This window comes from Symphalangus syndactylus, chromosome 24 (assembly GCF_028878055.3).
Source record: "Symphalangus syndactylus isolate Jambi chromosome 24, NHGRI_mSymSyn1-v2.1_pri, whole genome shotgun sequence".
Lineage (NCBI taxonomy): Eukaryota > Metazoa > Chordata > Mammalia > Primates > Hylobatidae > Symphalangus > Symphalangus syndactylus.
Genome location: NC_072446.2, coordinates 34,070,009 through 34,096,877, shown reverse-complemented (window position 1 = coordinate 34,096,877; position 26,869 = coordinate 34,070,009). Strand labels below are relative to the sequence as shown.

General features: G+C 44.5%; 1 protein-coding gene across 8 annotated transcripts in view; it reads left to right on the top strand.

Annotated features, from left to right (window-relative positions):
- Nucleotides 1-16,489: 16,489 nt before the first annotated feature.
- The window catches only part of RALGAPB (Ral GTPase activating protein non-catalytic subunit beta), a 102,935-nt gene continuing 92,555 nt past the window's right edge, over nucleotides 16,490-26,869 (top strand). For 2 of the 8 annotated variants that reach the window (XM_063634242.1, XM_063634240.1), the window contains exon 1: nucleotides 16,490-16,645. In XM_063634242.1, the coding sequence (XP_063490312.1) occupies nucleotides 16,637-16,645 (9 nt within the window). In that variant the 5' untranslated portion in view covers nucleotides 16,490-16,636. The remainder of the gene's footprint in view (nucleotides 16,646-26,869) is intronic. The other 6 variants (XM_063634241.1, XM_055266618.2, XM_063634243.1 and 3 more) reach the window with 3 other exon arrangements.

Genomic DNA, 26,869 nt, shown 5'->3' with positions numbered 1-26,869 from the left:
TTGGTTGCAGAAACAGGAAGAGACAGAGTAATTAAGTCTTAACAGCAGCCTAGGAGCACGGAACATTGAGCTCCTGTTGCAAGTGAGCTCCTGTTGCAAGTTTCTAGAACTCATAGGTGGAGAATGAAATTTCAGTTTCCAAACCACGTTCGTGCTCCTCCAGGCATGACTGTGAGCAGTATTCTGACTTGCCATGAGGCCTGGGGATTCAGTTTTTTCTGAATTTTTATAAGGCATGGCCATGTGACCAAGATTCCTCTTCGTTTTTTAAAAAAAAATTTTTAGTTTAGTTTTTGAGACAGTCTTGCTCTGTTACCTAGGCTGGAGTGCAGTGGTGTGATCTTGGCTCACTGCAACCTCCGCCTCCTGGGTTCAAGTGATTCTTCTGCCTCAGCCTCCTGAGTAGCTGGGATTACAGGCGTGCACCACCACACCCAGCTAATTTTTGTAATTTTAGTAGAGACGGGCTTTCACCATGTTGGCCAGGCTGGTCTCAAACTCCTGACTTCAAGTGATCCTCCTGCCTCGGCCTCCTAAAGTGTTGGGATGACAGGAATGAGCCACCACGCCCAGCCTGTTTTTAATTATTTATTTATTTTAAGACAGGGTTTTACTCTGTCGCCCAGTCTGGAGTGCAGTGGTGCAATCTGGACTCACTACAGCTTCAACTTCTTGGGCTCAAGCAATCCTCCTGCCTCAGCCTCCTGAGTAACTGGTACTACAGGTGTGCGCCATCAGGCCAGGCTAGTTTTTGTATTTTTTTGTAGAGATGGGGTTTTACAATGTTTCCCAGGCTGGTCTCAAAATCCTGGTCTCAAGTGATCCTCCCAAATTGGCCTCCCAAAGTGGTGGTGCTACAGGCGTGAGCCACCGCACATGGCCTCTTTTTTTTTTTTTTTTTTTTTTTTTTGAGAGCCCTTACATTCGCTACTTCCATTACTAAAGGGAGCAAAATGAGTCTTTTCTCATTATAGTCAAAAAGCATACCAACATAATGCCTGATGGGTGGAAGGCGCTCAGTCAACATTTAGGGATGAGGAATGAGGCCAGCAGATGCCTTGATAGCATGTGCCAGAAATGACTCATGCAAGCCCCTCTGCCTCTGTGAGTACAACTGATGACAGGTGGGCCTGATGAAGTCATTAAGAATCTGATGTGGCTGGGCAAAGTGGCTCGTACTTGGAATCCCAGCTACCCAGGAGGCTGAGGTGGAAGGATCACTTGAGTCCAGGAGTTTGATACCAACCTGAGCAATACAGTGAGACCCTGTCTCAAACAAACAAATAAACAAAAACACACGAAAACCTGATGTGGTCACTTAATTGCTATGGGGCCTGGAGCACATAATTTTGCCTCCCTGACCGTCAGCTTCTGGCTGTCTAATTTGACCATCAACATAGCACTTACCCCAAATAGCAACGATTAAGATGATGCATGTTAAATGCATAACATAGTAACTGCCTTGCACGGAGTGCTTGATAAATGTCTGCTGTTTTTATTTGATGAGCACATATAGCTTGTTGATAGTTAAAATGAAGAACAAATATAAAATGTCATTATGACAGGCTCATCTGTTAAGGCACCACAAATACTTTCTTCTTTCTCGTTTGCTAATTTGCAGACATCCCAGTGGGTTTGGTGTTAATCACTGCTACCATTGATTGAAATTCTATTAAATCCCATGCACTGTATTAAGCCTGTATATATAATTACCTCACTTAATCTTCACAACAACCCAGTGAGGTAGATTTAATTATTTTCCATTTTACAAATAAGGAAACCAAGGCTCAAAGAAACGGAAGAGACCTGTCTCACACCTGATGAGTGGCTCAGCTAGTTTTCCATTTGCTGCTGTATTAAATAGTGAAAAATGTTTCAGGCTGATTTCATAAATAGCATAAGCATACCAAGCTTGTCAGATGCTTGTTTGTACTGGAAAACTGGAAATTAGGATATTTTACTGTTTGTTCCATCTGCTTCAAATTATTGCCTATTATTTAGACTTGCTGAAATAGTCCTCATCTAAATCAATGGTTTTGCAGATTGAACTTACGAACCTGACATGTACAAGGACAATAGCCATGTTTTAGCCAACACCAAAATATCAAGTGTCCTTCCCACTACTGTTGCGTCTGAAGCAAGAGTCATCCCAGACCCACAGAACTTGAGGAAACTTGAGAAGGGTATCACCAATGTGACCCAATAACCAGGATTAGCATCAAGAAGAGCCATGATCCTACCAGGAAATTATTGCCTGGCACCAGAGCCCCTGTGACACAGTGGGTGGGAGATTCCATGGCAGAATTGAGCCAGGAGAATGAAGAGCTGGACAGAATGAAGTTTCATTTGTCCATCCAAAAAATATTTATTAGGCACTGTGCTGGGAATAGAGATACCATGATGAACAAGAAAGTTGTTGCCCTCAAGAGGATTGCATAAATGTATATAGATAATAAGTTATATGAATTCACACTCCACATACTTATGGAACAATCACTATGTGCTGGGCCTTGCTCTCAGATGGGCATTTGGGTCTGAACAAAGCAAATGAAGGAGCTTATAGTGTAGGACAATGCTGTCCAGTTAGAAACATAATGTGAGCCATATATATAAAATTTCCTAGTAACCTCATTAAATAAAAAGAAGCAGGTGAAATAAATTATGGTAATATTAATATATTTCATTTAACCCATTACATCAAAGAATATTATTATTTCAACATGTAATTAATATTAAAAATTATCGTTATTATTATTTTGAGACAGAGTCTTGCTCTGTCACCCAGGCTGGAGTGCAGTGGCATGATCTTGGCTCACTGCAACCTCTGCCTGCCAGGTTCAAGTGATCCTCCCACCTCAGTTTCCCAAGTAGCTGGGACAACAGGCATGTGCCTCCATACCCTAATTTCTGTATTTTTAGTAGAGATGGGGTTTTGCCATGTTTGCCAGACTGGTCTCGAACTCCTGGCCTCAAATGATCTACCTGCCTTGGCCTCCCAAAGTGCTGAGATTAGAGGCATAAGCTACCTTGCCCAGCCAATATTAAAAATTATTGATAAGATTTTCCCCAAATGAAATCTTTGAAATCTGGTATATATTTTATACATACAGCATATCTCAGTTTATTTATTTTTTTTTAATTTTTTTTTTTTTTGAGATGGAGTCTCACTCTGTCGCCCAGGCTGGAGTGCAGTGGCGTGATCTTGGCTCACTGCAAGCTCCGCATCCCGGGTTCACGCTGTTCTCCTGCCTCAGCCTCCCGAGTAGCTGGGACTACAGGTGCCCGCCACCACGCCTGGCTAATTTTTTTTTTTTTTTGTATTTTTTAGTAGAGACACGGTTTCACCATGTTAGCCAGGATGGTCTCCATCTCCTGACCTCGTGATCTGCCCGCCTCGGCCTCCCAAAGTGCTAGGATTACAGGCGTGAGCCACCGCGCCCGGCCAGCACATCTCAGTTTAGACTAGCCACATTTAGAGTGCTCAGTAGCCACTTATGGTGAGTAGCTATCTTACTGGACATCATAGATTTAGACAATAAAGGGTTCAAGGATGCCTCCTTTACAGGAAGGCTGCTGCATCTTGTGGGGGCTTAATGAAGCTGCTCCAGCTTGGATCTCCCATTCTCTGGTATCCCCTCTCCTCCATCTTGGCAGAACAGGGCAAGGTATATATCAGGCGTGCCTGATGGAATCCTGCCTCATGTTCCAGAGCCTTCTGAAGGCAGGACACCAAGTCCTGGATGTGCTTCTCTAGCACAGATCCTACTGGAGTTAACTTTAGTGTACCCACCGTTGGTTATTCAGTCAGTCACTACCTGTTTACTAAGTGCTGGCCTCTGTGCTAAGCACTGTGAATGCATGCCAGTGAAAACAGACATTTGTTAGCTCATAATCTCATCAAGATAAACAAGATGCATAAATTGTTAAAAACTGTGAGAAATTCTACAGAGGAAGAGGGAAAGGTGCTGCAAGAGTAAATAGGTCACCTGACCTCTTGGGAGTCAGGGAAGTAGACTTAACTGAGCAAAGGAGGAGAGTGGTCCACATGCAAAAGCAGCGTGGAGGATGCAGGGAGGAGCTCAACGGCGGTTGGTGTGGCTGGCATGCAGCCTGGAGTGGTGTGAGCACTGGCTTCGGAGTCACAGATCTGGTCCAACTTAACTGGGTGACTTTGATGACAAGTTTTAAACTCTGTGCACCTCAGTGACCTCCTTTAGAGGGATGTGGTGAAGATTAAACAGATTGATGTTTGTTTTTTTAAGACAGAGTCTTGCTCTGTCACCCAGGCTGAATTGCAGTAGTGCAATCTCCACTCACTGCAACCTCCGCTTCCCGGGTTCAAGCAATTCTCCTTCCTCAGCCTTCCAAGTAGCTGAGATTACAGGCATCTGCCATTACACCTGGCTAATTTTTGTATTTTTAGTAGAGACAGGGTTTCAACATGTTTCACCAGGGTGGTCTCAAACTCCCGAACTCGTGATCTGCTAGCCTTGGCCTCCCAAAGTGCTGAGATTATAGGCATAAGCCACCATGCCCTGCCATGAGCAGCTATTTTTTTTTTTTTAATAAAACTTTTATTTTGGAATAACTTTAGATTTACAGAAAAAAATTTTTTTTTTTTTTTTGAGACGGAGTCTCGCTCTGTCACCCAGGCTGGAGTGCAGTGGCGCAATCTCGGCTCATTGCAAGCTCAGCCTCCCAGGTTCACGCCATTCTCCTGCCTCAGCCTCTCTGAGTAGCTGGGACTACAGGCACCCGCCACCACGCCCAGCTAATTTTTTGTATTTTTTTAGTAGAGACGGTGTTTCACCGTGCTCTCGATCTCCTGACCTCGTGATCCGCCTGCCTCGGCCTCCCAAAGTGCTGGGATTACAAGCGTGAGCCACCGCGCCCAGCCCTAGATTTATAGAAAAATTTAAAACCTAGTACATAGAGTTTCCATATGCCCTTCACCCAGCTTCCCCTAATATTAGCATCTTATGTAACCATGACACATTTGTCAAAACTAAGGAATTAACACTGGTACATTACCATTAACTGAACCACAGACCCATCTGGATTTCCCCAGTTTTCCCACTGATGTCCATTTTCTCTGCCATACAGAATAGCACATTACATTTAGTTATGTATCCTTAATCTCCTCCATCTGGAATGGTTTCTCAGTCTTCCTTTGTTTTTCATGACCTTGATAGTTTTAAAGTGTTGGTAAGATATTTTGTAGAATGTCTCTCAATTTGGATTTTTCTTTTTCTTTTTCTTTTTTTTTGAGACGAAATCTTGCTCTGTTGCCCAGGCTGGTGTGCAGTGGCACAGTCTCAGCTCACTGCAGCCTCCACTTCTCAGGTTCAAACGATTCTCATGCTTTAGCCTCCTGAGTAGCTGAGACTACAGATGCGTGCCACCACGCCCGGCTAATTTTTGTATTTTGTTTTGTTTTGTTTTCTTGAGATGGAGTCTCTCTCTGTCGTGCATACTGGAGTGCAATGGCGGGATCTCAGCTCACTGCAGCCTCTGCCTCCTGAGTTCCAGCGATTCTCCTGTCTCAGCCTCCTGGGTAGCTGGGATCACAGACGTGCGCCACCATACCCGGTTAATTTTTGTATTTTTAGTAAAGATGGGGCTTCACATGTTGGCCAGGTTGGTCTCGAACTCCTGATCTCAGGTGATCCACCCGCCTCGGCCTCCAAGTGCTAAGATTCCAGGTGTGAGCCACTGCACCCGGCCTAATTTTTGTATTTTTAATAGAGACGGGGTTTCACCATGTTGGCCAGGCTGGTCTCATACTCCTGGCCTCAGGGGATCTGCCCACCTTGGCCTTCCAAAGTGCTGGGATTACAGGCATGAGCCACGGCACCCGGCCCTCAATTTAGGTGTTCCTAACATTTTCTCATGATTGGACTGGAGGCTACGGGTTTCTGGGAAGAGTACGCCAGAGATGAAATGCCCTTCTCATCACATCGTATTGGGGGTACATCATATCAACGTGACTCATCATAAGTGACATTAACCTTGATCAGTTGGTTAAGGTGGTGACTGCCAGACTTCTTTGCTGTGAAATTCTTATTTTTCCCTTTTCATACTGTAATATTTGGAACATAGGTTTGATTTTAATAGATATTTTAAAAATATATATTTAGAAATCTTTACCCACACTGAAAGAATATATATTTTTCTCAAGCACCTTTGGGGTATATATTAATATTGTTGGCATATTTACAATATTTACAAATATCATCTACAGCAGAGAATGTGGTAACTTTTATGCTGCAAAGCAAGTCTCAAATATTAATACCAGCACATCAGTATCAGGAATAAATGGGCTGGGCATGGTGGCTCACGCCTTTAATCCCAGCACTTTGGGAGGCTGAGTCAGGTGGATCACCTGAGGTCAGGAGTTTGAGACCAGCGTGGCCAACATGGTAAAACCCTGTCTCTACTAAAATTATAAAAATTTGCCAGGCGTGGTGGCACGAGTCAGGAGGGCTCCTCAGGAGGCTGAGGCAGGGGAATCACTTGAACCCGGGAGGTAAAGGTTGCAGTAAGCTGAGATCTTGCCACCACTGCACTCCAGTCTGGGCAACAGAGCAAGACTCTATCTCAAAAAAAAAAAAAAAAAAAAAGGAAAGATGATTGCAATATGTCACTACAATGTAAAGTCTAAATAAAAACAAAACAAACGTTAAAAATACTCAGACCTCAAGGATAATGAAAATACTGTATTATCAAAACTTGTATGATGTATAGCTAAAACAGTATATAGGAGAAATTTATAGCCTCAAATGCTTTCATTGGGAAAGAATTTCCCACCAGTAAGGGAGTGTGTGACTCATTACACAGGTTAGATGGAAGTTCAGAGAGTTCTCCCCAGTGTCTTTGGCATTTCTCCAGGATTTTTGCAGCACTCCGAGGGAATCAGAGCCCCAGTAACTACTGAGATTGAATGAGCCACTAGTGCAGTACAATGCAGACACAGAACAGATTATATTTTATTCCACAAAGAAAAGGAATGAGATCTTTTCCCATCTTAGCTTTGTGAAATAAGTTCCATTTCCATTGGAGGTGCTGAAGGAAATCAGGTTTTATGTCACGTTTTATTTAGATCTGCTAGAGAGACTGTGTTTTGTTTTTCTTTTTTTTTTTCTTTTTTTGGTTGGTTGTTTTTGGGACAGGGTCTCCTCTGTCGCCCAGGCTAGAGTGCAGTGGTGCAATCACAACTCACTGCAGCCTCAACCTCCACTCAGCAATCCTCCTGCTTCAGCCTCCCAAGTAGCTGGGATCACAGGCACATGCCACCATGCCCAGCTAAGGGTTTCACCATGTTGCCTAGGCTGATCGCGAATTCCTGGGCTCAAGTGTCAGACCCACCTCGGCCTCCCAAAGTGTGGGGATTATAGGCGTGAGCCACTGCACCCAGCCTGTTTTGTTTGGGGCAAGGGTTTTAACATTAAAATATATGTGTGTGTGTGTGTGTGTGTGTGTGTGTGTGTGTATGTGTATATATATACACACACATATGTATATATACGTATATATATATTGACTGTGTGTGGTGGTGCACACCTGTAATCCCAGCACTTTGGGAGGCCAAGGCAGGCTGATGGCTTGAGCTCAGGAGTTCAAGACCAGCTAAGCAACATAGTGAGATCCCATCTCTAAAAAAAATACAAAAAGGCCAGGCACGGTGGCTCACGCCTGTAATCCCAGCACTTTGGGAGGCTGAGGTGGGCAGATCACGAGGTCAGCAGTTCGAGACCAGCCTGGCCAGTATGGTGAAACCCCATCTCTACTAAAAATACAAAACAGCCGGACATGGTGGCACACATCTGTAATTCCAGCTACTCAGGAAGCTGAGGCAGGAGAATAGCTTGAACACAGGAGGTGAAGGTTGCAGTGAGCCAAAATTGCGCCACTGCACTCCAGCCTGGGCAACAGAGCAAGACTCCGTCTCAAAAAAAAAAAAAAAAAGCCGGGTATTGTGGTGCTTGTACCTGTATTTGCAGCTACTTGGGAGGCTGAGGTGGGAGGATTGCTTGAGCCCGGGAGGTTGAGGTTGCAGTGAGCCAAGATTGCACCACTGCACTCCAGTCTGGGTGACAGAGCAAAACCCTGTCTCAAAAAAGAAAAAATACTGTCCCTGCCAAATCCAAGACAGACAGCTTTTCTTTTTCTTTTCTTTTCTTTTTTGTTTCTTTGAGACAGAGTCTCACTCTGTCGCCCAGGCTGGAGTGCAGTGGTGTGATCTCAGCTCACTGCAACCTCTACCTCCCTGGTTCAAGTGATTCTCATGCCTCAGCCTCCCAAGTAGTTGGGATTACAGCCAGTTGCCACCATGCCCAACTAATTTTTGTATTTTTAGTAGGGACGGGCTTTCACCATGTTGGCCAGGCTGGTCTCAAACTCCTGGCCTCAAGTGATCTGCCTGCCTCGGCCTCCCAAAGTGCTGGGATTACAGGAGTGAGCCACCGTGCCCGGGTCAGACAGCTTTTCTATAGTGAAACAAGTCACACAGGAATATAAATGTGACCATTTTCTCTGGCAAATATCTAAGTAACTTTAAGGTTTGTCGGCTCCTGTGTCATAGGTGTTGCCATGTGTGCTACCTTTTTCAGAAGGCCCCACTTGCCTTGCAAACCTCTCTCCATCTCTAATAGGCCCTGTATGGGCTCTGCTGTCTCAGTTTTAACTGTCTTCTGCTTGACGCGAGTTCAGCCTGGGGATATAAAGCTTTGCAGAGCCAATGCCTTTGCATTATTCCCCGAAAGCTTGACTAGGGAGGCCAATCATTATGGGCCAGGGTGGGATTCCTTGAACTCTCTTGGAATGGGCTCACCAAGGACTACCCTTGTTTCTAGGAAAACCTATCATTTTCTTTCCTTTAAATTAAGCGTTTTCAGTGTCACTGGCTCAGCCAAGCATCCCTCGCATTTCTACTTCTCAACCATAGGTGAGTGGTGCTTCCATGAGTTGTGCAGTACACAACCTGCACAGCCATATGTGGCAGTTGTGCAGGGGTGGCAGTTCTGCCTACCCTCAGTGGAAGATGGATGGGGATTTGTTCTAAGGTAAACCTGGGATGCATTCCTCACATATGCAAGAAAGCTGAGTGAGTGTAAAATTAGAAGTCCGTAGATGGAGAGAGGCAGAGAAACAGGACGGGGAGTCCCAATGGAATTCCACTCCCTGGTGTTGTCTTGCAAGTCTGACTTGATCTCTGCCCTCCCCCTCATTTGATTATGTAAGCTTTCCAATCAATATTACTCTTTATTTATTTCTTTTTAGCATAAGTTAGGTTTCTGTCACCAACGCATTCTGGCTAAAAGCCTGAGTCTTTCCCTTAACTTGCCCCAAATGGCCAGTTATTATGGAATTCCACTGGGTTTTGGCTGTTGGATGAGGCACTGCGGGTATTTTGCTTATCCAGGTTGACTTTCCCATCTGTGACACTGGCCTACCTAATGAGGGATTCCAGCAAACAGGGTGGCATGCTGAGTTCTCAAAATAAACATGTATGGCAGCCTTTGCACACAGTATTCAGAAAGCAATCCATTATCAGTGGCTTGCCCTTATTTTTTGGTCCCTAAATGTATTTCCTGGCATTAAAAATAAAACAGCAGGTATGCTCCCTCCAAGGAGAAGTGTGTGTGTAAATTGGGCCTTTTCTACTGGAGGGGGTGTTCTGGGGTACGAGTGAAGGCCCAGTGAGGGCTCAGGCTGACAATCAGGACTACTTGGAAAATAGTGTTCTCAAGAGTGGAGGAAGTGGGCTCAAAGGAGCTTGAGGAGACTATAGGGGGAAGCGCAGGACACCAGCCAAGGCAGTCCTGCAGTGTGCAAGGCCCAGGACCAAGATTTTTGGCAAGGCCCCTGTCTCTTTCTGTTCTAGTCCAGGAACCATCTCTTCATCTTTTTTTTTGTTTGTTTTTTTTAATGTAAAATGTGCCATTCCTGCTTACTCTTATATTCTCATGACAAAAAAGGTACATTGTTTGGAACCTGTTACTATTGAAGATCTTGCTTTTGCAGTTCCCTAATACATTTATTTAATGCTGGATATATCATTATGTACGATGCTATATCATCGATGGGTGGCTGACTTGTTCTCAAAGATAGTTACTGTGCCTTACTGATGAGAACTACAAATATAAATGTTGCCCAGAGTATGCAGGAAAATGTGCATGATAATTTATTTTCTGGTCGTGTTAAATTTACCATTGGGAATTTTTTTCTTCAATGTAGGACAACACCTCTTCCAACTGTATCTTGACCTCTTGAGGCCCAGATCGCTGCATTCCTATAATGTGGTTGCTTTCAATGATGACTGCACCCCTGCCTTCCACATGCCACCATTAGCAGGGAGCACAGCAAGGGGCCTGTGAGCAGAGTGAGAAGAGCAAGCTCATTTAAGCAAAATACTTCCATCTCTTATTCTCCATGGCTTAAGACCAATGAGAGAATAATGTCATCACATCAACTGGAGGCGTGAAAGTACATCAATGGGAGGTGTATGTTGGTGTTGGGGAGCAACATCTCAAAAATCCTTGGTGGATGTTATGGACTGAATATGTGTTCCCCCCACCTCCCGGCCCCAAATTCATATGCTGAAGCCCTAACCTCCAATGTGATGGTATTAGGAGGTGGGGCTTTGGGAGGTAATTAGGTTTAGATAAGGTCGTGAGGGTGGAACCCCCATGATAGGTTTGTTTGTTTATTTATTTATTTATTTATTTATTTATTTATTTGAGATGGAGTCTTGCTACCTCTATCGCCCAGGCTGGAGTGTAGTGGCACAATCTCGGCTCACTGCAACCTCAGCCTCCCAGGTTCAAGCAATTCTCCTGTCTCAGCCTCCCGAGTAGCTGGGATTACAGGCGTGCGCCCCCATGCCTGGCTAATTTTTGTATTTTTTTTTTTTTTGAGATGGAGTCTCACTCTGTTGCCCAGGCTGGAGTGCAGTGGTGCAATCTCGGCTCACTGCAAGCTCCACCTCCTGGGTTCACGTCATTCTCCTGCCTCAGCCTCCTGAGTAGCTTGGACTACAGGCATCTGCCACCATGCCCAGCTAATTTTTTTGTATTTTTAGTAGAGACTGGGTTTCACCATGTCAGCCAGGATGGTCTCGATCTCATGATCCGCCTGCCTCAGCCTCCCAAAGTGCGGGGATTACAGGCGTGAACCACTGCACCCGGCCTAATTTTTGTATTTTTAATAGAGACAGGGTTTTGCCTGTTGGCCAGGCTGGTCTCCTGACCTCAAATGATCAGCCTGCCTGGGCTTCCCAAAGTACTGGGATTACAGGCGTGAGCCACTGTGCCCAGCAGGGTTTAATGCCTTTATAGGAAGCAGAAGAGACGCCAAAGTTTCCTCTCTCCAATACAGGAGGACATAGCAAGAAGGCAAGTGGGGAAGAGGGCCCTCACCAGGAACCAAATAGGCCAGCACCTTGATCTTGGACCTCCCAGCCTCCACAGCTGTGGGAAATAAACATCTGTTGTTTAGACTGTGGTACCCAGGCTGTAGTATTTTGTTATAGCAACCTGAGGAGACTAAGACAGAGGAGATAGACATGGCCAATCCTGGAGGACAGACTGACAGGTGATCCGGAGTCTGCCAAAGCGGTGAGGTGACTGCCCTGGAGTCAGCTGGGGAAGGGGTGCACAGGTAAAGGATGCCTGCCACACGTATCCCCCTCCCCAAGATCACCCTGGCTGCAATAAGCCAGAGATGGTACTCTGGTCTGAAGACAGAGGTACAAGCCAAGCCATATACCCACTCAGGCAGCTCAAGCACAAGCATCTACAGAGTTCAGACCCTTGAATTCGTGCTGTGTCCAAGTGAGTGAAAGTTACCCCAAATCAGCATGTCAACACCATTTCTGACAGCCTAATCTCATATAACCTGGTGAAAGAAATTCTACACCAGCCAGCAGGAGTGAGCTGCTTGCAAGGCTGCTCTCAGAACCAGATCTGGCCATGATGACTCCATAAACATGAATTCTGGAGCTTCTCAGGGCATCTGGCTGACCCTACATATGTGTGAGAGATGGGTAGGGGTAAGAGAGAGAGGGTTGGAGAGAACCCTGAAGAGGGGAAATGGCAAGTGGGACCCACAGGGAACAGACTTGTTCTGGAGCTCGATTGCCTTACTTAGATGGCACCACTCACCCTAGCTAGTCCCAACCACTGGAGAGAGACTTAGAAAATTTCAAGGTAGAAAATTGTGGTCAACAAGAGTCACATGGGATCTGGTCTAGACAGAGACACCCTTCCTAAATGGCATTGCTAGCTCCAGAAGGGCACTTAAAAACTTTTGAGGAATACAGTCCAAAGTGCAGGACCCTCTTAAGGCACAGGGTCTGGCACAAGGGGCCTCACTTGCCTGAATCTAATGGTGTTACTACCATCAACCACTGGATATTACCCACTAAGACTTAACAGTAGGAGCAAGAAGGTGGGTTCAGCACTGAGCCGATGAAGTTTCTATCAGTCCCCTCATCCATCCATCCATCCATCCATCCATCCATCCATCCATCCAACACATGTTCATTGAGCACTTACACCATGCCAGTGTTGTGTTAGGTTCAGGAGAAACAGCAATGGGTCTGACCAACTGCTTCTACCCCAAGCTGGTACTGCAGAATTAAAAAAGAAGGAAAAATAAAACAAGAAAAAAATGGCCACAGACATATCTCACATACAGCTGTTCATTTACAAACTTTTCTCAATTATGGTTCTTGAAAAGTGTTCCAATTACTGCGACTGTGTACAATTTAACCCAAAACTTAGTGGTTGGGGTAAATGACAATATTTATTTTACTCATGAATCTGCTATATGGACTGCTCAATATTTTTCATGGATCTGCATCTCTTATGGGCTGCTCTCAATAGGGTTAGTTTGTCTCTGCTCAGCTTGGTGTCAGGTTGGGGTGGAGGCTTGAAGCCTGGGGCCTGGAATCATCTGAAGGCTTCCTCACTCATATGTTTGGCTATTGATGCTGACTGTCACCAGAAACTTAGCTAGGGCTGGTAGCTGGAACACCTCTTCATGTTTTCTTTATATGGCTTGGGCTTCCTCCCAACATGGTGGCTGGGGTCCAAGAGTGAGCATTGTGATAGGGAGCAAGCCAGGTAGAAGCTGTGTCTTCTTTATGACCTAGCCCCAGAAATCACATAGCATCACTTTTGCCCTATTGGTTGGAATGGTCACAGACTCAGCCAGACTCAAGGAGAAGGAACATCAATCCCACTTCTCAGTGGGAGGAGTGTCAGTTACATCGTAAGGAGAATCATGGGATGGTTCATATAGATTACTATAGCATCTCCCAGAATGATGCTTTCAGGGTAAATAACACAAAACAGACTGGTGTAGTCATCTTTGGAAAAAAGTCTGTCACAAAAGCTTATACCGCTGCTCCTCTTTTTTCCAATTCTGTGCCTTTCCAAACATACTATACAAAATGATATTTTGACATTACAGTTTCAGACGAAGACATTCCCCAATTTAGTCGATGTTTCTAGTTAGAGATCATGCCGTGGAACAAATTTGAATTGTGCACTATGTTTGGAGAATCCAGAATGTTTTACTATGTCTAGCATCTCATGTGTCTCTTAAGTTTATTGTACATATGTGCTTTTCTCAAATGTTTCAAAGTGTTCTAATGTTTAGTCTTTAATTTTCCCTCGAGGTATATGTGTGTGTGTGTGTTTTATTTTTATGTTTGTTTAAGTGAAGCCCTCAAAAGTTTTAAAAAATTAGCAAAGAGTGCAGAAAAAACATATCTTTTATGCCAGGCACAGTGATGTGTGCCTTTAGTTCCAGCTACTTGGGAGGCTGAGGCAGGTGGATCGCTTGGGCCTGGGAGTTTGAAGCCAGCCTGGGCAACATAGCGAGGCCCCGTGTCTTAAAAAAACAAACTATCATTTAGAGAACCACTCACTTGCATCTCTCCTCCACCAACTTGCACCTAATATTAAATCTTGTCTTTCTGTCCAGAGCAGTAAGTCTTACTGCCTTATATTTTATGTAAAAACCATATTTTAAGCAAAATTATTTATTGTTTGTATAATTTTCTGTTGCATCAATATATTTTTTCTGTTAAAAATATTTAGGTGCCTTAGGCTGGAATTGAACATAATTTTGCCCATTTTAATTAATGGGAAAAATTTAACAGCTTTCCACTTAGAAGCAGAATTTCAGGAATGAATTGAAATCACTAGGAGGGTGATAGCTGTATTTTCATCATCTCCCCAAGGGCTTTTGGACAGCTTTCCCATCCTCTGTGCCTGTCACTTTTCCAATTCCCATCACTCGTTGTTCTTCCAGTTAGTCACCCCTCCCTTGTCTGTTACAGGTGTTCAGTATTAATTGTGTTAGAATGCATCTGGTTGCAAGTAACAGAAAACAAACTCTGGTATACATAAGATCCCTCATCCCCGTAAGACAGGAAGGTAGTACAGGGTTTGTGTAGCTGCTTGAGTATGACTTAAACAAACAGGCTCCTGTCTTTCTGCTCCACCTTCCTTAGCACAGCCCTCCTCATGGCCTCTAGGCTGCTGTGCCCCCAGGTGTTACCCACTTCCAAGCATGAAGCAGGGGAAAAGTGAAGGACATAAACTTCTCCAAGGGAAGAAGGGAAGGTCTCCTTTGATACTTCTGCCTACATCTTAGTGGCCAGGACTTTGTCTCACTGCCACCCTTAGCAGCAAAGAAAGTTGAGAGCTGTGTGCTTTGCTTTTCAGCCCCTGTAGTATAGAAAGGCAAGGGAGTGATTGAAAAAGATCTTAAGTTAGCCAACTACATAATTTGTCAGTGTTTAATTGAAATGTATTGCTTGGATCCACAGTGTCCTGGACATAGCCTCGTTCCTGTCCTAGCACATTCTTACCCTCCTTTTCCCTCTTCCTTCCTGTAGCTATTTTCCTGGGGGGTGAGGTGTGGTCTTGAGGAAACACTCTTCAGTTTTACTCTTTCTGTGAGGATACTAGTTCCCTTATCACTCATTCCTCCATAGTCTCTTCTGAGGTGAGGGGTCAGAATCTTCTTTGCTCCCTTCTGCTTTTCAAACAACCGTGCCTTCACCTCTACTCAACACCCTGACCCCTCCTCCCTCTCTCAATACCCAAGGTCAGTCTCAAGGCCAGGTCCTCCGTGAAGAATTCCACCATCCCTCCCTCCTCTTCTTTCTCAGTCCAAGTTTCCTACTTTAGACTCTCAAAGCACTTAAGCTGTACCTCTCCAGTGGTATTATTTTCTTCGTTGAAGTGAAAGCAAATTATTGAAAGGGGTACTGTTTACAAATGTCTGGCGCATTGCAGGTACTCGAAGTAGTATCTCTTACTATTATTATTACTGTCTTATCTCGATCAGATTCAGCTCTTTAATGAGAGGCTCTAAATCTTATGTTCGATTCACCTTTGTAACCCACACTGGGCCTGGAATAGAGCACTGTTCGTAACTAATGCTGTGCCCGTGTAATATGACGGCGGCGAGCAAAGGGCATCATTTCAGAGGAAGAGTGCTGTAATGGTGGGATAGGAGAAATTCCTAGAACCTGAGTGGGAGCCAGAATCTTGCAGAGAAGCCCCTTATCCGTCTGCACCGAAAGCAGGTAGAGTGGATGCCGTAAGATTCCTAAGGACGCAGGTGGAGCACCTCCTCCGTGCCGCGATGAGGTAGGTGCATCCGTCACTTCACTCCTCCCTCTCCACTTTATCCGGAAAGGGAGGAACGGAATGCGACCCGCGCGGCGATCTGGGATAGCTGCGCAGGCGCAGCTTCCGGCTCTGTGTCTCGGGAATTATTTGACACCACCGGTTCAGCCCCACAGAAAGCACTGATTAGGCGCCCCGCGCACGCGCAGTGGCCCACTTGGCTGGGGAGTTATTTGACGCCGCCGCCCCTGGCAGTCGGAAGTTGCCTGAGCAGATCCCAGCCGGCTGGCCCGACTGGCCTTCGTCGTCCCTTGGCGCCCTGGGAGAGTCGCTGACGGGTGGACTGACGGACCGCCTGAGGACGGCCGGCTAGGGCGGTGAAAGCGCCAGCCCTATGGCGCGGGTCGCGTGAGGCGGAAGGCCGAGGACGGCCGGCGGCGGCGCCCGCCCCGGCGATGCGGGCCCCGCCCGTCGCCTCAGGTAACCGGGCAGCCGGCCCCGCCGCGGCCGGACCCTCCCCTCTCCTTCTCTCTCTTCCCCTCCCGGCGGTCAAGGGACGGCTGAGGCTTGTTTCTCGGCTCTGGGTGCTCCAGGGGCCCGGCCTTTGGAAGCGCATCTGCAAATTTTTGGGAGACCCACGGGGGCGGGGAAAGCTTGGCCCTGGAGTGGGCGGCTGCTGTCGAGTCTGTGTAAACCCGGTCTAATCCTTGGGAGCTACCCCAGCCGGGCGAAGCTCTCTCCTGGCAACCTGGGGGAGGGGGCGGGTCTGGAGCGAAGCGAGACAACTCCCGCAAAGAATTTGGTTCAGCAGAAAGGTTAGGCGAGTTGCTGCCGCCCAGTGGGGACGATGTTGCCCATTGCACAGTGACACTCTGATGAGGAAGAGTTGATGATGAGAGTAAACAGCTAACCCCCATTAAGCGCTTCTTATCCGCCAGGAATCATGCCCAGGACATTATGTTCTCCACGTCTAACTTCACAGCAACCCTATGTATGAGGTAGGATTATTGTCCCCATTTTACTGACGAGGCCATTGAGTCCCTGGGTGGTTGGGTGACTTAATTACCCAAGGTCACATAAGCTAGTAATTTGAACCGAAGCATCCAACTCCAGAGACCCAAGTGCTTAACAATTAAGGCAGTGGCTGTCCAACTTTGCTACACTATACAATCACCTGGGGGAACTTGTGAAGGTTTCTGATGCCCATGTGGCATCCCACACCAAGACAATCAGAATGTCTGGAGTTGAAAGCCAGACTTCAATATATTTTTTTAAAGATGCCCAAGTGATTCCAGCCTGCAGCAAAGTTTGGGAACCGCATGTAATTTGATAATTCTGCATCTCAAAAAGCATCTCTGTTTCTCCAGCTTAAGTGTGCAGGAGAATTGTCTGGGAGCTTGTTGAACTTGCAAGTTCCACCCGCAGAGATCTTTAGGTTCACTGACCACTACACCTTGTGAAAGACTGTTAGGGGTGGGATTCTCTGCAGGGATTCTGAGTCATCTGGAACATTTAAAATGTATGCATCTTATGCAAACTGCTCGTTTGCAATTTTCCTAAATATACAATACTTACAGGTGTAGCGTCTCTAACCTCTGGGTCATTTTTACATATGCTGGTCGTCTGCCTAGACCATTCTCTGAACGTTCTGGCCATCCCACCCAAACGCATACACTTCTCCTCTCTCCTATATACATATACACACCCTTTTCTTTTCTTTCTTTTTTTTAGACAGAGTCTTGCTCTGTTGCCCAGGCTGGAATGCAGTGGCATGATCTTGGCTCACTGCAACTTCCGCCTCCTGAGCTCAAGCAGTCCTCCCACCTCAGCCTCCCAAGTAGCTGAGACTACCACGCCTGCCTAATTTTTTAATTTTTTTTGTAGAGATGGGGTTTCTCCATGTTGCCCAGGCTGGTCTCAAACTCCTGGGCTGAAGCAGTCCGCCCACTATGGCCTGTCATAGTGGTAGAATTACAGATGTAAGCCACCGTGCCAGGCCTACATACCCTTTTCTTCCTGTCTCTGGCTGCATTAGCTTTAAGCATTCCCTTCAAGATACTTCTGTCCCTGACCCCTACCCACCTTGAGTCCTTCCAATTTGCTCTTTAGGAACATCATAGTGAAACTTATCAGTTATTTTTCTGAGTTGTAGTTCTATCCCTACTTCTAGATTATGAGAAGCTTTAGGGCAGGGACAATGTTTTCTTCATCTCTGTATTCCTTCCAGTGCTTTGACATACAGACTCACAAAGCTTTTACTCAGTGGAAGGTTTGGGTCCTTATGTCATAGCTAGATCATGTCGCAAACAGATTCTTCTCTATTTCCATTTTTGTAAAAGATGTTTGGTAGTTCCCAGCTTATAGAGTTTTGTTCTTTTTGCTTAGGAATGAATAGTAACGTTCAGTAATTTGTCCAGCAGTTGAACACACACATTGAGATCTTACCAATTGCAAGGCACTCTGTAACTAACCATGTGCAGTCAACATTGTTTGATTTTTAATGTCTGATTCTATCACAATCAGACGCAATCATGTCTGTAGGGAAAGTCTTTTTATTACTGTTAGACCTTTGCATGTGTTCCCTACTTCATTGTCCAAAAAAGTGTTTAGTTGTCATCCACTAAATGCCACTGCCTTGTTGGTATTTGGTAAATACAAGCAGATGGGATTGCCATTGGTAATGGTTGGTCCTGTTCACCAGGAGAGATGACGTTAAGTACTTAATTAAGAGTAAAATCATGATGTCACAGGAATTGACAAATTTAGCACATATTTATTGCAGAATGCCTGAACTGCCATCGCCCCATTTGCCGTATTTACAAGTTTAAAGGAAGGCAGAACAATAATTCAGATTGGATTTGTTCTTGGTTGGACTTAAAACCGTGTAAGGATTTGCAAAAGTTAGTGAATATGTGTGTGAAGGTCATTATGAAGAGGTTTTTGGACAGTAAAGATTTTTTTTTGTATAGCAGTTAAATATGACAAAGTATGTAGACTGAATTAAAAACACATTTCATAAAATATTCTTTTTTTCTTTTTTTTTTTTTTTTGAGATGCAGTCTCGCTCTGTCCCCCAGGCTGGAGTACAGTGGCGCAATCTCGGCTCACTACAACCTCCGCCTCCTGGGTTCAAACGATTCTCCTGTCTCAGCCTCCTGAGTAGCTGGGACTATAGGCACCCACCACCACACCTGGCTAATTGTTTTGTATTTTTAGTTGAGAGGGGGTTTCGCCATGTTGGCCAGGTTCGTGTCGAACTCCTGACCTTAAGTGATCTGCCTGCTTAGTCCTCCCAAAGTGCTGGGATTACAGGCATGAGCCACTGTCCCCGGCCCATAAAATATTCTTTATAAGGATTGTTATAGAAAAATTTTCTTGGTTCCGTTTTGTATTATTTGGTCAGTTTTTAGGCTTAGCACTAATAGAAACTGATGGGACAACTTATGTTAAATTCAGATACTCAAGAAACTTGTCCTTGTGTGTCTGATCAGATGTGGACACAGTATCCAGTTCTTGCTTTAGCACATGGAAGAAACTCAATCTTTAAGGCTGAAGTTTTAAGTCTGTAGTTGTGCCCCAAAGTAAGGGTGAAAAATTCCACATGCTCAGAGAACAAAAGTGACTCTAATCATGATAGCTTGGGACCTAGAAATGGATTCTTTTTAATACGAGGTACTCATCGGTGTTAGCAGGTGTGTTTCCTGACATGTGCAAAGACTTTTTGGGCAGAATGCTTGATTTTCTTTGGTGCGAGATGATTTAAGTTTTAAAATTAAGGTGCGTGGAGTTTCATTCTAACTTTTTATAGATGCGGAAAGTAACTTGGCCAAGGCTACATGGTTAGCTTCTAGCACCTCCAGGACTAGAAAGCAGGCCTCCTTCCTCTGGACGGTGTCCCCTTTCACCCCCGACCCCTTCCCCATGAGAAAGGTTGTCTTGTGTATTGTTGTGTTGTGTTTGCATGTCTGTGTGTGCATGGGATAGGGAAGGGGAGAGAGTGATCTGCCATGTTTGAGAAACTCAATTAGATATCTAGAGGCCCCTCGACTTATGATGGGATTACTTCCCAATAAACCTATCAAAGTTGAGAAGGTCGTAAGCCAAAAATGCATTTAATATACCTACTGAACAGAATAGCTTAGCCTCATCTACCTTAAACATGCTCAGAACATTTACATTAGCGTACAGTTGGGCAAAATTGTCTAGCTCAAAGCCTATTTTATAATAAAGTGTTGAATATTTCATGTAATTGAATACTGTGCTGAAAGTGAAAAACAATGGTTATGTGGATAATCAAAGTATGGTTTTTACCGAATGCATATCGCTTTCACACCCTGGTACAGTTGAAAATCCTAAGTTGAGGATAGTGAGTACTTGGTGTGTGGAATGCACTTAGCTATATAAACTGGGAATACAAAGATAAATAAGGCACGGCCCCTGTCCTCAAGAAGTCTAATCAAAGTTATAATAAAATAATAGTGTAGTATCTGAAGCAGCTCTGTCAAATAGAATTTTCTGCAATTGTGGAACTAAATCTTATCTGCTCTAATATGGTAGCCACTGGCCACATGTGACTCATAAGCACTTAAAATGACTAGTGTAACTAAAGAAGTGATGTTTGATTCAAATAGTTTAAACTTAAAACTATTAAAATTAAAAGTTTTTAAAATTTAAATAGTTACATGAGATAGCTGCTGTATTGGACAGAGGTCTGTTTTATGCCTCAGAGAAGGTCTGAGGCATAAAAGATGAGAACTATGGTGGTGCTGGTAGGGGGCAGACAGGGTATTCAAATGTTCTTTGGGTAGCTTACCAAAAACTACCGTTTTCCATGTTTTGGGAGAGGTGCAGGCAGAACCTGTCTTTGTTTCCTGTAATTCAGGTGTTTGATAGGATCTGTAATAGCATCTGGTACATAGGTGAATACATTCCTTTTTTACCAGCTTTATTGATGTTTGCCTTATGGGGTCAATGGGACTGCAACAGAGATACGAAGTATAGTCCCTTCCTTTATTAGTCATGAGGTTATATGGATGAATTTGGTGCACCTTAAAAAAGCACAGTTTATTTATTTACTCAGTGTTTTGGCACCCTGTATCCTATTTTTCCCAAGAGAAATAGGCATGTCTTATAATGTGTACCTTCCATTGGTACATTTCAAAGTATGTCAACTTAGGTTGCTTTATTTGATCCTTCTCCCAGGTCACTCTAGATAGCACTGCAGGTATTCTCCCGTTTTACAGATGAGGAAACTATGACAAAGAAATGCCAGGTCGCTGGGTGCGGTAGCTGACTTGTAAACCCAACACTTTGGGAGGCCAAGGTGGGAGGATTGCTTGAGCCCAGGAGTTTGAGGCCAGCCTGGGCAGTATAATGAGACTTTGTTTCTATAAAAATTTTTCTAAAAATTAGCGGAGCATGGTGACACACACCTGTGGTCTCAGTTACTTGGGAGGCTGAGTGGGAGGATTACTTAAGCCTGGGAGGCAGAGGCTGCTGTGAGCCGAGATCGGGCCACTGCACTCTAGCCTGGGCGACAGAGTGAGACCTTGTCTTAAAAAGAGAAATGCCAGTTGACTTATCCAAAGTCATATGGTGAGATATGGAGTCAGGACAAAGGGAAGTAGCGTTGGACTTTGAGGCAAGAGGTGGAGTTTCTTGTCCCAGATCTGCTGTTACTTGATGTGATCCTGAGCAAGTCATAGCTTTACTTTGTTTCCATACCTAGTGGTTAGTGACGTCTGTCTTACCTAACCTTCTAGGGTTGTTATTGGAGTAAAATGAAGTAACATGTAAAAGCTCTTTGAAAATGATAAATTATGCAAAGGTACATTGTGCTCAAGCAAGATCTCAAGTAGTTTTTCTTTTTTTTGGGACGGAGTCTCACTCTGTCACCCAGGCTAGAGTGCAGTGGCGTGATCTCAGCTCACTGCAACCTTCGCCTCCCAGGTTCAAGCAATTCTCCTGCCTCAGCTTCCTGAGTAGCTGGGATTACAGGCAGCCGCCACCACACCTGGCTAATTTTTGTATTTTTATTATTACTATTTTTATTTTTTATTTTTTATTTTTTTTTATTTTTATTTTTATTTATTTATTTTTTTTGAGACAGAGTCTCGCTGTCGCCCAGGCTGGAGTGCAGTGGCACGATCTCGGCTCACTGCAGGCTCCGCCCCCCGGGGTTCACACCATTCTCCTGCCTCAGCCTCCCGAGTAGCTGGGACTACAGGCGCCCGCCACCTCGCCTGGCTAATTTTTTGTATTTTTAGTAGAGACGGGGTTTCACTGTGTTAGCCAGGATGGTCTCGATCTCCTGACCTCGTGATCCGCCCGCCTCGGCCTCCCAAAGTATTTTTATTTTTTATTTTTGAGACAGAGTTTCGCTCTTGTTGTCCAGGCTGGAGTGCAATGACACCACCTTGGCTCACCGCAGCCTCCACCTCCTGGGTTCAAGTGATTCTCCTCCCTCAGCCTCCTGATTAGCTGGGATTACAGACATGCGCCACCACGCCTAGCTAATTTTGTATTTTTAGTAGAGATGGGGTTTCTTCATGTTGGTCAGGCTGGTCTTGAACTCCCGACCTCAGGTGATCTGCCCACCTCGGCCTCCCAAAGTCCTGGGATTACAGGCATGAGCCACTGCACCCGGCCAATTTTTGTATTTGTAGTAGAGATGAGGCTTCGCCATGTTGGCCAGGTTGGTCTCAAACTCCTGACCTCAAGTGATCCACCCGCCTTGGCCTCCCAAAGTGCTGGGGCTACAGGTGTGAGCCACCATGCCCAGCCTCAAGTAGTTTGTTTTGTTGTATTATGCTGCTGTCATAACTCATCAGTTACCATATTGAATACTACTGTACCATGGTGTCACCTTTGATTTCTCTTGTCTTCCTCACTATGAAACTTTCTCTTGGGCAGCCATTGTGTTTTGTTTATATTTGTATCCCTAAATCCTAGGACAAATTTGACATGTAGCTGGTGTTTAATGTTTGTTTAATGAAATAACTGATGTCTGGATGTACTTTACAAAGTTTTAAAGAATTGTTTTTTGTAATGAGACTTGAAGCTCCTTGGGAACAGGGATGTTGTTTATTTTCTGTGCTTATTGCATAGAAGGCATGTAATAAATATTGTTTCAATCAATTGATGTAATTAATGTCAGGCTGTGGTCTTAGAGTGTCCACCATTGTATTGATTATTTTGGTAATTTGTCATTTAGACCAGACTTGCATGTTATTTTGCGGTGGTGCTTACAAGCCATAAGCTGTTACCCAGCACACACAACCTCCAGAGAGGATACCTAGAAAATGAGTACGTATAGAGTTGGGAAGGAAATTAAGGGATCTGCAGGGGAGCACTGTTGACTTCTTCCCCTTTTTCCTATCATATTTGCTTCTGGAACATTGAAGTTAGAGATTTCTCTGCTAGCAGCTCAGGTTGATAGCAGACAGCCAACTGGGGAGGGGACTCAGGATCCCTAATATAGCAAGCAGTTGAAGTCCTTAATCATCTAACTTCAGTTATTTCATTATATCTCACTACAGTGCCTGACACCTCGCCGTTACCCCCCTGACCGCCCTCAACCTTAGCCTATATGGTAGCCACATTGGAGTTTGCTCTTCCACTATCCCTTCAGTGTATCTTGGACACTTCCATCAAATTGCTTTAATGGAAATTTAGTTCCTGATGTGTCATGCCTGTGATAAGGTTAAACTTTCTTCTTCTTCTTTTTTTTTTTTTGTTTGAGACAGGGCCTTTCTCTGTTGCTCAGGCTGGAATGCAGTGGTGCAATCTCGGCTCACTGCATCCTCCACCTCCTGGGTTCAAACGATCATCATGCCTCAGGTTCCCAAGTAGCTGGGATTACAGGTGTGCGCCACCATGCCCGGCTAAGATAAGGTTAAACTTTTGCTCATTTTCTGCCTCCAGTTTTACTGAATTAATTACAAATATTCAATCCGAACATTCAGAGTCCTTCAAAATTGGTCACTGCTTACTTTTGAAACCTTACCACCTTCTACATATAGCTTTCTTTCCTTTAGCTCTGGGTTTTCAGTTTCTAGTGCTTTTTTTTTTTTTTTTTTTGCTACCTGAAGCAAGTTTCCTTTCTTTTATGTATTTTCTTTTCTTTCTTTCTTTTTTTTTTTGAGATAGAGTCTCGCTCTGTCACCCAGGCTGTAGTGCAGTGGCATGATCTCGGCTCACTGCAACCTCCGCCTCCTGGGTCCAAGCGATTCTCCTGCCTCAGCCTCCTGAGTAGCTGGGATTACAGGTGCATGCCACCATGCCCTGCTAGTTTTTGTATTTTTAGTAGAGATGGGGGTTTCACTATGTTGGTCAGCCTGGTCTTGAACTCCTGACCTCAGGTGATTTCACCCGCCTCGGCCTCCCAAAGTGCTGGGATTACAGGCGTGAGCCACCGCATTTGGCTCTTCTATGTATTTTATTCTCTCTTTTATCTGCATCCCCCGCCAACACCCGCCCCCCCTTTTTTTTTTTTTTTGAGACGGAGTCTCACTCTGTCGCCCAGGCTGGAGTGCAGTGGCGCAATCTTGGCTCACTGCAAGCTCTGCCTCCCAGGTTCACACCGTTCTCCTGCCTCAGCCTCCTGAATAGCTGGGACTACAGGCACGTGCCACCACGCCCGGCTAATTTTTTTTTTGTATTTTTAGTAGAAACGGGGTTTCACTGTGTTAGGCAGGATGGTCTCGATCTCCTGACCTCATGATCTGCCCATCTCAGCCTCCCAAAGTGCTGGGATTACAGGCTTGAGCCACTGCACCGAGCCTCATCTGCCCCTTTACCCTCAGTCTTACCACCTCAATTTTCTTACCTCCGTCAAAATTATACCTTTCCTTCAATGCAATTCATATGCTCTGTGTCTATAGTCTTCCCTGATCTTACCCTGTTGTTTTCCAGCTCAGCCTATCTTTCAATCAAAAGTAATCTTTTTCCTTTGAACTTCCATGATGTCTTGCCTATAGTTTTTAAAAAATCACATTCAACATTTTAATGTTCTAACTTATGTTACAGTTATTTATGGTATGTATTAGTCTGTTTTCATGCTGCTGATAAAGACATACCCGAGATTGTGCAATTTACAAAGGAAAGAGGTTTAATGGAGAAATCCTAGTTCCATGTGGCTGGGGAAGCCTCACAATCATGGCGGAAGGCAAGGAAGAGCAAGTCACATCTTATGTGGATGATGGCAGGCAAAGAGAGAACTTGTGCAGGCAAACTCCAGTTTTTAGAAAGCCATCAGATCTCATGAGATTCATTCGCTGTCATGAGAACAGCGCAGTAAATACTTGCCCCCATAATTCAGTCACCTCCCACAGGGTTCCTCCCATGACATATGGGAATTGTGGGAGTTACAATTCAAGATGAGATTTGAGTGGGGACACAGAGCCAAACCATATCAATGTATAAATCTTAATCTCCTTAATTAAGCCATAAACTCATTGAAAACAGGAACCAAGTCCTATTAATCTTTCTTCTTGATGGTTTTAACACTGCATTGGACAAAATAGATGGTTAATAGCTGTTTATTGAATAAGTCTACTTGGTGGTCCCTGCCAGTGTCTCTGAATGTTCACATGTATAGTCAGGATACTGACATATACTTACCAATTCTATATCATGAAGATGTAGTAATAAAAACATATTACGTTAAGTTGTACCAACATTTCTACTACTAAGTTAAAACTACAGTTGACTCTTGCTCATCATAGGGGTTAGGAGCACTGACCCTGTGCAGTCAAAAATTTTCATGTAACTTTTGACTCTGCCAAAACTACTAATAGTCTTCTGTTGACCAGGAGCCTGGCCAATAACATCAACAGTCAAATAGTACATATTTTATATATATATATACATATATATATATATTATATCCCATATTCTTAAAGTAAGAGAAAAGAAAATGTTATTAAGAATTATAAGGAAGAGAAAATATATTTACTATTCATTAAGTGGTAGTGGATTATAAAGGTCTTCATCCTCATCATCTGCATGTTGAGTAGGCTGAGGAGGAAGGGGAGGCTGAGGAGGAAGGGGAGGCTGAGGAGGAAGGGGAGGAGGAAGGGGAGACAGCATTTTGCTGTCTCAGGGATGGCAGAAATGGAAGAAAATCCGTATGTAAGTGGACCTTAGCAGTTGAAACCCATGTTGTTCAAGGGTCAACTGTACTTGCACTTCTCTACCATCCTTCTAATCTTTAGTCACAGCTATATGTTTATCTTTTTTTTTTTTTGAGACAGAGTCTTGCTGTGTCACCCAGGCTGGAGTGCAGTGGCGCCATCTTGGCTCACTGCAACCTCACCCTCCCAGGTTCAAGAGATTCTACTGCCTCAGCCTCCCAAGTAGCTGGGATTACAGGCACACACCACTACGCCCAGCTAATTTTTGTATTTTTTAGTAAAGACAGGGTTTCACCATGTTGGTCAGGCCGGTCTCGAACTCCTGACCTTAGGTGATCCACCCACCTTGGCTTCCCAAAGTCCTGGGATTACAGGCGTGAGCCACCGCGTCTGGCCTATGCATTTATCTGGTTGTAATTACGATATATATGTTTTTCTTTCTCTATTTAATAGTTATTTATTGATTGCTTACATGTACAAGGGCATGTTTCAAACAGATTACATATGTGATTCTTTAATTACCACCACAACAAACACAATGTGTAGGCTCCTAATCTACTATTTGCTTTTTTTTTTTTTTTTTTTTAGACAGAGTCTAGCTCTGTAGCCCAGGCTGGAGTGAAGTGGCACAATCATGGCTCACTGCAGCCCCAACACCAGGATCCAAGTGATCCTCCCACTTCAGCCTTCAGAGTAGCTGGGACTACAGGTGTGCGCCACCACGCCTGGATAACTTTTTGTCTTTTTTGTAGAGTTGGGTTTTCTCCATGTTGCCTAGGCTAGTCTCAAACTCTTGGACTCAAGCAATCTGCCTGCCTCCGCCTCCCATGGTGCTGGGATTATAGGCATGAGCCACCATACCTGGCCTTATTCTATTATTATCCCCATTTTACAGATGAGGATGTTCCAACACAAAAGTAGAGTAACTTTTGCAATGTTACCCAGCTTGCAGGTAGAGCTGGGATTTGAATCTATGAAGCCTAGTTCCAGAGCACTGGCTCTTAACCACTCTCATCTATGTTTTTATGATTCTTTGTAATCAGTGTTTAATGGCTACATGATAGTATATAGAATTAATATGTCCTAATT